The sequence below is a fragment of the Stegodyphus dumicola genome, chromosome 10 (assembly GCF_044657685.1).
Source record: "Stegodyphus dumicola isolate Sdum_Otavi_A_Nest chromosome 10, ASM4465768v1".
Classification (NCBI taxonomy): domain Eukaryota; kingdom Metazoa; phylum Arthropoda; class Arachnida; order Araneae; family Eresidae; genus Stegodyphus; species Stegodyphus dumicola.
This window is the reverse complement of record NC_140777.1, coordinates 177178465-177191397: the sequence shown is the minus strand read 5'-3', so window position 1 is coordinate 177191397 and position 12933 is coordinate 177178465. Positions and strand designations below refer to the sequence as shown.

Below are 12933 nucleotides of genomic sequence, written 5' to 3'. Positions count from 1 at the left end.
TTGAACGATGAAGAGAAGAATGCTGCCGATCGCGTCATCAAAGATCTTCAAGTTGTTTTCTCCTGCTCGTCTTCTGACGTGGGTCGAACTAGTTTGACACAACATAGAATAGATACCGGCGATCATCCCCCGATCAAGCAACATCCAAGACGTCTACCGTTTGCTAAACAGGAAGAGGTGCGAACACTGTTAAAAGATATGAAAGAAGGCGATGTCATCGAGCCTTCAGCGAGTCCATGGGCATCTCCCATCGTTCTCGTCAGAAAGAAAGACGGCTCAACAAGATTTTGCGTTGACTATCGCCGGTTGAATGATGTTACGAAGAAAGACAGTTACCCTCTTCCTAGAATTGACGACATTCTAGACACTCTTTCTGGAAGCAAGTGGTTCTCAACACTTGATTTAAAGAGTGGGTATTGGCAGGTAGAAATACAGCCTGAAGATCGAGAAAAGACGGCATTTACTACGGGACAAGGGCTTTGGCAATTCAAGGTGATGCCGTTTGGACTGTGTAATGCGCCGGCATCATTCGAACGTCTTATGGAGACTGTTTTGAAAGGTCTTTCCTACGAAGCCTGCCTGATATACCTGGACGACATCATCATCGTCGGAAAGAGTTTTGAAGAACATTTAGAAAATCTTAGGAAGGTGCTTCAGAAACTGAAAGAAGCCAATCTGAAGCTGAGTCCCGCTAAATGCAAATTGTTCCGAAAGGAAGTTACTTACCTGGGACATGTCATCTCTGCAGAAGGTGTGCGCACGGATCCTGAAAAGGTATCAGCGGTTAAATCCTGGAAACGTCCTGAAAATGTCCATCAGCTGAGAAGCTTCCTAGGGCTTTGCACCTACTATAGGAGATTCGTGAAGGACTTTTCTTCCATCGCAAGACCCCTTCACAAGCTGACAGAGAGCAAACAAAGATTCTTGTGGACAAAAGAATGCGAGGATGCATTTAACAACTTAAAGGAGGCTTTAACATCTGCTCCAATCCTCACGTATCCTCAGCTCGACCGACCATTTATTCTGGACACCGACGCGAGCAATGAAAGTGTCGGTGCTGTTTTGTCCCAAGAAATAGACGGCCAAGAACGTGTAGTGGCCTACTGGAGCAAGTGCTTGTCTAAACCGGAGAGGAATTATTGTGTCACCAGGAAAGAGTTGCTCGCCATAGTCAAAGCCGTAGAACAGTTCCATCACTATCTATATGGCAGAAAATTCCTGCTTCGCACCGATCATGCATCATTGACCTGGCTTTTAAATTTCAAGAATCCTGAGGGTCAAATAGCCAGGTGGATACAGAGACTCCAAGAATATGACATCACTATCCGTCATCGTAAGGGATCATCACACGGAAACGCCGACGCCCTGTCTAGAAGATCTTGCCAAGAAAGCTGCCGATATTGTTCCAGGGTGGAAGCGAAATACGATCTGCTGACTCCGGTCGCAAGACAAATTACAACATCAACATCGGCTGATCGAGAACCGTGGAGTGATGATGAAGTCAGGAAAGACCAGCTGGAAGACCACGACATTAAACCGATAATTGATTTAATGGAGTCATCAACCAGAAAACCTACCTGGCAGGACATTTCTATCTGTAGTCCTACAACCAAACAGTATTGGGCACTCTGGGATTCACTTCACATTCGAAACGGCGTCTTATACCGGAAATTTGAATCGGATGATGGGAAGACGTTCCGATGGCAGCTGATACTTCCAAGATCCCGCATTCCTGATGTCCTTAAAGAACTACATAACAGCCCTACGGGAGGTCACTTTGGAATAATGAAGACCTTACAGAGAGTTCGTGAGCGCTTTTACTGGAATAATGCAAAGGATGACGTGCAAAAGTGGTGCCGATCCTGCGATGCCTGTGCAGGTCGGAAAGGACCGAAGAGACGCAGCCGAGGCAAGCTGCAACGTTACAACGTAGGGGCGCCTTTTGAACGTATCGCCTTTGACATCTTAGGACCTCTGCCACGAACTGCTGATGGCAACAAATACATACTCGTTGTCATTGATTACTTCACCAAGTGGCCTGAAGCGTACCCTGTTCCTGATCAAGAGGCTGTCACAGTAGCTGAGGTAATGATACAGCACTGGATTTCCAGGTTCGGAGTGCCTCTTCAGTTACATTCCGATCAGGGAAGGAATTTTACCTCGGCAGTAATCAAAGAACTATGCAAACTACTCGGCATTGACAAAACTCAAACGACGCCATTGCATCCCCAGTCGGACGGCATGGTAGAGAGGTTCAATCGAACCATCCTTAATAACCTCTCATTAGTGGTTTCCAGAAACCAACAGGACTGAGACAAGAAATTACCACTCTTTTTACTGGCTTACCGCAGTGCTGTCCACGACACTACCGGCTATTCTCCATCACAAATGCTCTTCGGTCGTGATCTTCGTCTGCCTTGTGATCTATTGTTTGGCCGCCCTCCGGATGCTCCTTCATCGTCTGAGGAATATATTCAAGATCTCCAGGCCCGGTTTGAAGTGATGCACAACTTTGCACGAGAGCGAGTCAACTTGGCGACGGAGAAGATGAAGACCCGATACGACACAAGAGCTACTGAACATCAATTCCACGAAGGAGACAAGGTGTGGCTGTGGAATCCGACTCGACGGAAAGGACTTTGTCCGAAATTACAGTCACCTTGGGATGGCCCGTACACAGTCCTAAACAGGCTGAATGACGTCGTGGTTCGGATTCGTAAGTCTTCGAACTCTAAACCTAAAGTCGTTCATTACGACAGGTTAGCACATTACTATGGCCATAGTACATAATGTAAATAATTGTAAATAGTATAAGACCATGGTCTATTTTGTTTATAAATGTGTATTTGATTTGATTTGTATTTAGTATTTGATTTGCATTTAGTATTTGATTTGTATTTAGTATTTGATTTGTATTTAGTATTTGTTTTGTATTTAGTATTTGATAGCATTTGATTTGTTCAAGTTAGTTATTGCATTTATTGTTTATATTGTTTGATATTGTAATGTAATGTTTATGCCTCAGTTGCATTTATGCCACAGTTGTAAATTTAGCTTCCTGTCCAGGGATTGTACTGCCCGGGACGTGCAGTCCTTGGGAAGGGGGTAGTGTTACGAATTTGGTATTTAAAAAGCTAATATTAGTTCAATTATAAATTAATTGGTTTTATTTCTCGCGCAGTGCAGCGCGTGACGAATATTAAAAGAAAGCTAAGCCGGAAAATTGAAAATACAAGAGCGCGTGCATTAAATAAATAAATATCTCTTTTTGATTTCGAGAAAGTACTGGAAAATTCTAGCGCGTGATTTTAAAATCTTATAAAAGGAGGAAAACATCTCAGTTTGTAGTAGTTGCTTAGTTTGTTGTTGTTTAAAAAAACTACTGTTGTTGATTGTAGCGAATTCGTGGATTAGCGTTCTTTAGCTGTTTTGAATTACGTTCTATTGGACATTTGAGTAGTTAAAAGAAAACTACTGTGAGATATTGTAATACTGCGTGATAATTTGAGAAAATTTAAGCATTTTTGTTGTGATAATAATAAATTTTTGTTCATTTTTTTTCATCGGACTTGTGCATTCATTTCATAACGAACCCGTACGCACGCAACAATATTTTCGGCTGCCATCATAGGAAATAAAAGTCGTGTTTACTTTAAAATCTTATGAGTGTCAATGTTCTGTTTTGTTGAATATGGAAGGAAAGGTAACCAAGTTTCCAAAACATTTTCTCAAAAAAAAAAAAAAAAAAAAAAAAAAAAAAAAAGTCGGATGAAAAACTGAAGTATATTTTGGACATTTACCAATTTAGATATGATATTAAAACACTTTCACCAATTCAGAGAATTTCCAGTCGTCTTGACAGATCGATTTACTGAGAGATGCGAATTAAATGTTTTTTCCTTACCTTTGATATTGGAATCACTGTTTGATCTACGAAGAGAAATGCTTTTGTTCAATTCATTGTCGAGATAAAATGTTTCAACTTCACTAAAATCGTTCTTTAGATGGGAGAAACTTCTCACCTGCACAAAATAAGAAAAAAAGTTTGAGATGTTTAATAGCTTGTTTTTAATTTTTCCTTAAAAACGCGTCATTTTCTTATATATATAGGTAATGAAAAAAACCTTAGAGCTTCGATTATAAACGTAGAAATTAAAACTAGGTATGACTCAGATTTGCATCAAAAGAAGTTCTCCGTGAGATCCTGTCGACTCATCGTAATTAAGTACTCTTAGACGCAATGATGCTGTAGAAAAATTGAATGCACAGATACGTACAAATATTGATGGCGTAGAAATGTAGAATGTAGATCAATAATGAAGAGCAATATAGCAGTCAAAGCAGATTAAATATTCATTTGTATTTTAAAAAACCATGTTGCGGGCACAAACAACTTCTGGCTATTTTAAAATGTTTAATATTTTCATAGTTTGCAGTAAGTGGAGAGCATCAAGCAGCAGTGCAGCTAGGCGGAAATGTAGAAAGCAAGTGCAGTTGCGATTAAGATGAAATGGTAATTCAGAGTGAGTTAATTTTGGTTGGATAATTCATACTACTGTAAAATTATTATTAGTTGTTTTAGTTCCATTTACATCACCAGTGTTATGTAGGAGTCATATGACATGGATTAGTCTGGAAATAACGTAGTGTAGAAAAAAATTACTATTTTTTGAATAGAGAGGGGCGATACCAAATTAAGCAGCAAAGGTCTATTGCTAATTTAAATCGTAATTTGTCTTCTACACACTTTTTCTTACATATAGTATATATATAAGAAAAAATACACACACACACACACACGTATATATATATTCAAATTAGCATGAAATTAAAAATCAACAAAAGCACCTTAAATATTTGAAAGCATCCTATCATTTTCCTGAAACATGTTGTGAAAGTGAAATACATAAGAAAAGGCAAGTGATAAACTAAATACATTACCACAGGAAAAATGGGGAAATTACAGAGTACCAAAACATTTTCGTTAATCTTCTCTGTTTAAAGCTTCAAACAGAACTTTTCAAGTCAAAAGTGTTTTGAAGCTTCAAACCAAGTTGATCAACTAGAAAACGGTAATATGTTTCTTTCTAATCAATTCACTGAGACTTTAAACCGTTTAAATTGAAATCATGTTCTTTACTAACTTAATAAACTTAATAAAAGTCTCATTTTTCACAACTAAACTTTCATTAAAGAAATAAGTAATTCAAACTGGCAAAGAATTATGCCTCACTATAGTTTAATTCTGACTGTAGGTGTAGAGACATATAATTTAGAGAGAAAGAAATAATTAAAAATAAATTGCGCCGTTTCTTTGAGCTAAGTATTGAACTTTCTTTGTTCGGGATCGCAACAGGACGTGCCATGAGCACCTTATTATTTCTGTCCACCTAATGTCAGTTCACTCATTCAAATTCACATTAAATTCTTTGTCGTTGGGTAAGTATGCGTAACATTTAAATGTTACATAAATTCATAATTTTCACAGTACAGTAGATTACTTATGAATCAAAATTTTCAATAAAAGGAAATAAATATAGATATATAGAACTCGAAATCTTTGTTAATTTTAAGTCCAATCTTCAAATACTTCTTCCTTCAAATTCAATTTGTTAAAATTCAAATGCATTTCTAATTTCAATTGCTATTGCATTACTAGCCCAGAAGGGCTATTAGTCTGGAAACGGCATTAGCGTCGAATCGCTTAAAGCGTTAAACCACTTTTCAAATTTTCGCATTGTATTATATTTAAAGAAATTTAATAATGAATAATCTGCATGAAGGTACGTATGTTTCTCGCACTGGGAAACAACGGCGGTACCTACAGCCATCAAATTTTGAATAACGTAGTCCTCCACCCGAATATGGGCACCTAGAAACCCGAATTGTGTATTTCGAATTTGTTTCATTATCTTTTTCATATTATGTAAAACTTTAACAAATTTTTTATTACAAAACGCAACGATTTCAAAGCTAGCAGTCCCAACACTGTACGAAATGAAACATTTTCATCTCTACCGCAAAACTATCTATTTAAATGCATGCTTTTTTTAAATATTTTTAGCTCAAATGCTCTCGAAACTTGTACGTATAAATGTAATGTAAACTGGTACGTATAAATGTAATGTAAACTTGTACGTATAGATGTGATGTAAGCTTGTACGTATAAATGTAAAATATGCTCTCTGAACGCTTTCAGATGTTTTATTGCTTATATTTTAAAAATATTTTCTCCACTTAAACTAAATTTTCAGTACATGGTATGTGCGAGTAAAGTGATATTAAACTCACCTCCTCACCCCAAGGCGTGAGCATGCGTGTCACGCGGTTGATTCCAACAGCTTGTCCCATGTCTCTTAATACGTCTTCCCAACTCTGCTTTGTTTTCAAATTTAGAAGTACGCGACTCCGTCGGGAAGGTTCTTTTCGGTTGACAACGGTAACTACACAGCTCTCTCTCGATCCTGGAAGAGACCAACCTTCGGGACTAGGGTCTTTGACATCCTGATGCTGTCTGCAAAGAGCCAGTACATCACATTATATTTTACACACTTTATTATATTTTTTATTCTTATACTGGATTCTGAAAAGCGATTACAAGGCAAAACTTTAAACTGAAAACTAAATAGCGGTGACTGATATTAATTTTAAAATTCATTATGGTTTTGATTTTAAAATAAAATACACATTAATAGTACATAGATGTAAACAGCAATTTTTTTATTATTAAATTCCTACTATTAGCTCTTCCTATATCTTGTTCAAATTTTCAATCGTTGATAAAATACTTTTTATTCATCCACTCAAGTTCAGATACATTTTTTAAACTTGCAGTGGATGACACTTGATGTTAATACGGTTTTTTCACATATTAAATATAACTAAAATTTAAAATTTCCCATATTTAAAATTTCACACATTAAAATTTCCCATAATTCACATATTAAAACTTACGAATAATGACCGTTTATTAGGAATTCTCCCGTACTGTAAAAATTAATTTTATAACAACTTATAAATAATAGTACAAGACCGCGATCAATGGGATTGTAATATTTAACAAAAATAAGTGGCAACAGTAAGACAGAGTTCTAAAGATTTTTGAAGTGTATGGAATTAAAGAATTGCAGTTTTATAGAGTTGGACGAAGCGGATGGAATGTCCCAATATGTATCGAAAATTCTCCTATTTCTATGTTAACGTGATAATATTTATATGTTTAAACTATAACTCTTTAAAATGTCCCTCGCTTATTAAGCACCGTAGATTATGCGGTAATATATCTAGAACGAAACCTCTTCTCAGCAGGTCAAGCATATGTCGCCTGGAATTGTGTGAAATCATTAGATGGAATATTAATGGAAGAACTGCACTGCTCGAAACTCACTGGAAAGGTTCCTTTCAATAATGAAGCATTACAAGAGATAAATAGAACGAGAAATTATAGACCGCCAACAGCTTCATAAATTAGAAACGAAAAAATGTTAATAAAAAGTAACTGAAATAAAATTTTTCTTTGTTAACCTAAGTAGGAATAAGGCTTATTTTTTTTAAATATTACTTGTTCTAATTGTTTTAAAAAATCTCGAAAAAGGTGCAACAGTTTTGCTGTCGTAAATCCTCTTTTTCAGAATCTATCATTTTCTCAAACTCTAAATATGTTCTTAAAGTTCTTCCAGCTACAAAACTTGCTCCTCGAAACGCATTTATCAGTAAGTATCAGTATTTATCAGTATGGAAGTCTTATGGACTCACTTCTCGACGTTATTTTGTTAAAGCGGGTGGCATCTTATTGTAAAGAAATGAAAAATGAGAATGCATATTCCCCGGGAAAGGAAGAAATATTTGTCCTCTAGACATTAATAGTTTTAATGACCTTTTATTCTGCTCAGAAATTTATAATTTAGCGACATGCATGACTCAGCTTTGATGTAAAGGCTACAACAAAGTCTTGGTAATGTCTCCTGACCGAAGAATATACTATTTCAAATTTTCCCCCTTTGCTACAGGTGTTGAGTTGTTCCATCATTTCACTTTATATGATTGACTTGATGCTTACTTGTTTTACATCAGATTCAATTCTTCAGTGTGTTTGTTCTCTGTGTTTTTCATAAGCCACGGACACATAAATTTTAAACGTGTGTTCTTTCTGTAATGGTTTTCATTCTATAACTGGGAAGTATCGCGAACCAAGATGGCTAATGTCTTAAGTCTTACAAGAAATTCTTTGGAACATATTCGTGAATAGGTCCAGTGTATACGAGTTTGTTAGGTTGTAGAGACATTAGGTTATGTGGAAGCAGGAGACTTGAAAACTGAGCGATGCTCTCTCCGGGACTCGAACCTCAGACCTCTCGAATACACGCCCAGTGTGCTGTTCATTACACCACGAAGGCATACTAAGAAGGCGGGAGAAATACCTTAAATATTCTCCCCTTTTAAAGGGCGTCTGGGAATTAGGGAAACCAATCTTCAAATCCTTGTGATAGAGAAACGGAGGGTTAGGGGAACCAATCGCCAAATCCTGGTGGTGGAGAATCATCATCCCCCGCCTTTTCTAGTTCGGGCGTCACTGTAGAGACATTAGGTTATTTGGAAGCGGGAAACCTTGAAAAATGAATAATGCCCTCGCCGGGACTCGAACCTGGGAACTCTCAAATACGCGCCGCCGAGTGTGCTCACCATTGCACCACGAAGGCATGTTAAGAAAGCGGGATAAATATCTTATAAGGTGTAAAGTAAAAAGATAAATACCTTGTAAAGTAAAAGATAAATACCTTGTAAGGTGTAAAGTCCTTCAGTCAGCCTGCATGGTACCGTTTGTAAGTTAATGGTCTGCAATTACGATATTGTCAACCAATTATATATATAGTAAAGCTTACGCTGCTTGAGAGAGTCATCATGAAAAATCAAAAATGTAACTTTGCAGAGTCTCGCTGCCTTGGGTAGCATCCACTAAGTCAAGACTCTTGCAGAGATGTGAACGACTTATCGCTATGTCTGGTTAATCACAACAGATACGTAAGAAAAGTGTTAAAGACCCTTTATTAAGCCTCAATATAGTTGAACAGAAAGCAATTTTTGTGCTTGCTAAACCAGCCAACATTTATGGCGAAATTCAAAACTAAGGAATTTCAAACTTAAATCAAATCTAAGTCATACATTATCAAAGGCTATAAAGAAATGTTTAACGCGCAAAATGGCTCAAACCTACACCGGGGTGAGAAAGCAACGCCGAAGACAGAAAGCTGTCGTTGACATTCAACCAGCAGCGTGATCTTTAACAGGCGGAACACGCTCTTTCTAAACAATCTAAAGCCTCCCTTTTTAAATACTTTCTTTCTATTTCATTTAAATACGCTCGAGCTAAAATTAGCATTCCGCCAGGAAAACGGAAAGAGAGAATTGACAGTATAGATACTGAGCATACTATTTCAGACAGCCTCATAACGTTTTCATAATAATGAGATATTCTTCTCAACTTTCAATTTTAAAGCGCCACCCTGATCTGTACAGTAGATGGCGCTGCTGGTTGCTGCATCGTTGCGCCTGGCCTCGGATAACGGAGAACGCTCGGATGTTTAATTTATAAGGTATTCCTCCCGCCTTCTTAGCATGTCTTCGTGATGTAGTGGTCAGCACGCTAGGCGGGTATTCCAGAGGTCCGTAGTTCGATTCCGGAAGAAGGCGTTGCTCATTTTTCAAGTGTCTTGCTTCCAAATAACCTAATAGCTCTACAAGGTTATTTTACTATAGATAAACGATAATTATAATCTCATAGATTATTATTATTATTATAAACATTACTACAGATAATATAGACAATAATTTTTAGATAAGTGTCTAAACTTATTGCTGTAAAGGTCCAGCAAACTCGACTCCCGATATCTCGATATACCGTATAACTCGACAAATTTTTTGGAATCCGTGGTTCGATTCCCGGCAAGGGCATTTCTCATTTATCATCTCTTCTGCTTTCAAAAATATTTAATGTCTTTACAGTGGCGCCCGAACTAAAGAAACGCGGTGGATGATGATTCTCCAACACCAGGACTTGTTGATTGGTTCCCGGAGCCTCAAAGAGAACTACAAATGCTAATCTTTAGAATTACATTAAAAATTTAGTTACTACACCTGTCATTTTATGTAATGAAAATACAGATTTATATAAAGAACGATATTTTAGTACTGGTTGGAAGCAGCCAAACAATGTTATCTTCATATTTTAAAATTAAGATCTGTAGTGCATTTATGATGATACTTATGTAAATGTAGGATTATTCTTCTATTGATTTCCTAAAATTCTCTAATAATACTTATGCTTCTTATTGCTCTGAAAAAAATCGCAACAAAATTATGAGTGCTTAATGTTAAAGCTTTATTACATTTGACACCATTGTACCAATATTGTTCAAACTTTAAATATGTACCTAAATCCTAATCATTCGTTTATGAAGAATATTTTTAACATTATTCTGAAACCCATATACTCGGTATATTCTGATCTTCCTGCTCCGAATAATCATTTAGACTCATTTCATTTTCTTTCTTAATAATGTAAATGCCTCGTAAAGTATGAGTAACAATGTGAATTCTTACCTGAAATCTAAATTTGAATTTTGGCTGGGATTTAACTCTTGAATTCTTCTTGTTACTGGCCTATTAAAGTAAACAGATATATTTATTATATAGTCTAAATGCAGTATTTCAGTTTCGTAGAAAGAACAAACTCTGGAAGCAGGAATTTAATAGACTATTTTTGAGAAAATGCTCAAACGATTAGTCTGTACAAGGGTAACGTAATATACGGCTTTCTAAATATATTTTATTAATTGCATTAATGATGTAATTTTTTGTAAAATTGTAGATTAGATTTATTATAAATTATATTAATTTATATAGTATATAATTTTTCTGTATGAAAGTATTACACAATGTACCTCTTTTCTTAACGAAAGTAGCAAGAAAACATGAATTTAGTGGTTAAGAATTTTGCGCATTGAGCTGAAAAATTTTTTTAAAATTTTATAAATAAGAGGAAAGTTAAAAGGCTAATGCTAAAAAATACATTCGACACTATAGTTCCTTAGCAAAAATGTAAAATCATGTAACAACTAGAAACAACATTAAAGTAGTAAGGGCTATCTCGTAAAAACTAAATGTAAAAATTACAAATCGAGGTGACTTCAAAATCAAAAAGGGGGAGGAAAAATTAAGAAATTTTAACGCACAAACAATTAAAAAAAACTCTTGGAAAAATTAAATACATTTCAAATACACAGCAAATATGTACAAAAAATTGCAATAAATGGTAAATAGTCCGGCTCGAAGTTTGAGCCGGTTTTATCAAGGGAAAAGCAGCTCAAAAGTCGAATCAAGTTAATACCTATAGTGCGTTTCGTCAAACGATAATAATTGAGACTATAAACGTAATTTTACTAATAGAATAATCCAACTTAATACTCTAAAAAAGGTTAGTAAATCTCAATTATATCGCTCCTTTTCCCGACGTGCGGTAAGTTAAATTGTAAATGTAAAACTTACTAATTAACAAGAAAAAGCTTTACAAGAAAGCCTAGTTAGGAAAATGTGCAATTAAAATAAAATAGCTAAAAAGCTATTGACGAGCTGTAATTTAAATTGTAAATGTAAAACTTACTATTAAAGAAGAAAAAAACTATACAAGAAATTTCGTTTTCAATCTACAATGTAAATTCTGGGAAAAGTAAGGCTATAGTCCAATTTCAAAAATAAGTGTACTTTTTGGTCAAACTGAATGATCCAGATGGTGTTTATATACATATTCAAATTGGTGGTCTTCAGCATAGATACGTTTCCAAGTAGTCATGACTGATTCCGTAATTACCGCCAAAGTGTTCTATAGGATTTCTGCGCATACTGCTTGAATTTCATTCCAAACAGTGTCAAGGTTACGTGGTTTACGACAGTACCGTTTTTTACTGTGCCCAGAAGAAAATATCGAGCGGCGTAAGACCTGGAGAGTTGGTAAGGTCTGGACAAGGGCGCAGGGTCTGGAGGAAACTCATTTGGTCCCATGGTGTCGTATCCACTGGCCTGGTACAATTTGATCCAGGTCTGCTGGCACATCTCTATGATAATGCGGAGGGGTGCCATCTTGTTGGTAATAACCTTGGCCTTGGTTTTACCATACATTGCAGAATATAAGAGAAAAGAGAATTAGCAAGCATTGTTACGTACTTCTCTCCAATTACAGTACCTTCAAAACGGAAAGGCCCAGTCAGTCTAATAGGAGATATGCCCCCTCCCGCATGCCTACACCAGACACAGTTCCACTAAGTTTAAATTATGCTTCATCTAACCAAGCAATGCTACCCATAAATCCCAGTTCACGTGTAACCATCTCCTGAACCCATTCAGAAAATTATACCCGACCTCCGCTCAAGACCTTACGCAACTTGGATATTTTTGTTATGGGGCACAGTAAATGATGAGGTGTACTGTCGTAAACGGCGTAACTTTGATATACTTTGGAATGAGATTCAGCGGTGTGCGCAGAAATCCCATTGGACACTTTGGTGCGAAGTACGGAATCAGTCGTGACTGGTACTCGGAAATGTATCGATGCCGAAGGCCATCATTTTGAACATTTACTTTCAACAACATTTTTAACATTTAGTTTGACTAGAAAGTACACTTATTTTCAAAACTGAACTAGAGTCTTACTTTTCCTAGAACTGAATCCTTGTAGATTGGAAAATAATTTTCCTCTGACAGTTCAAAGTGTGCATACATTTTCTGACGCACTCAGTATATTGCCTCTGAATCTCTCAACATGTGAAAGAAGGGTACTGTTTCAACATCAAAAATAAGTTTCAGAAATTGTAGGTAGCCAAGATGCGGAGATAATTAATGCTTTACTAACCATAATGCAACTTAGAACAAAAAATAAGA

The 12933-nt window shown here is 36.2% G+C and overlaps 1 protein-coding gene and 1 long non-coding RNA gene across 4 annotated transcripts in view; one reads left to right on the top strand and one right to left on the bottom strand.

The window, feature by feature from the left end:
• LOC146995211 (uncharacterized) overlaps nt 1-12933 on the top strand; it is a 361401-nt gene that overhangs the window by 203836 nt on the left and 144632 nt on the right. The gene's annotated exons all lie outside the window — the stretch shown is intronic.
• The window catches only part of LOC118197612 (echinoderm microtubule-associated protein-like CG42247), a 31306-nt gene that overhangs the window by 7646 nt on the left and 10727 nt on the right, over nt 1-12933 (bottom strand). The window contains exons 2-4 of one of the 3 annotated variants that reach the window (XM_035369137.2): nt 10600-10659; nt 6292-6514; nt 3905-4022 (exon numbers count right to left, since the gene is read on the bottom strand). In XM_035369137.2, the coding sequence (XP_035225028.1) occupies nt 3905-4022; nt 6292-6514; nt 10600-10659 (401 nt within the window). The remainder of the gene's footprint in view (nt 1-3904; nt 4023-6291; nt 6515-10599; nt 10660-12933) is intronic. The other 2 variants (XM_035369140.2, XM_035369138.2) reach the window with 2 other exon arrangements.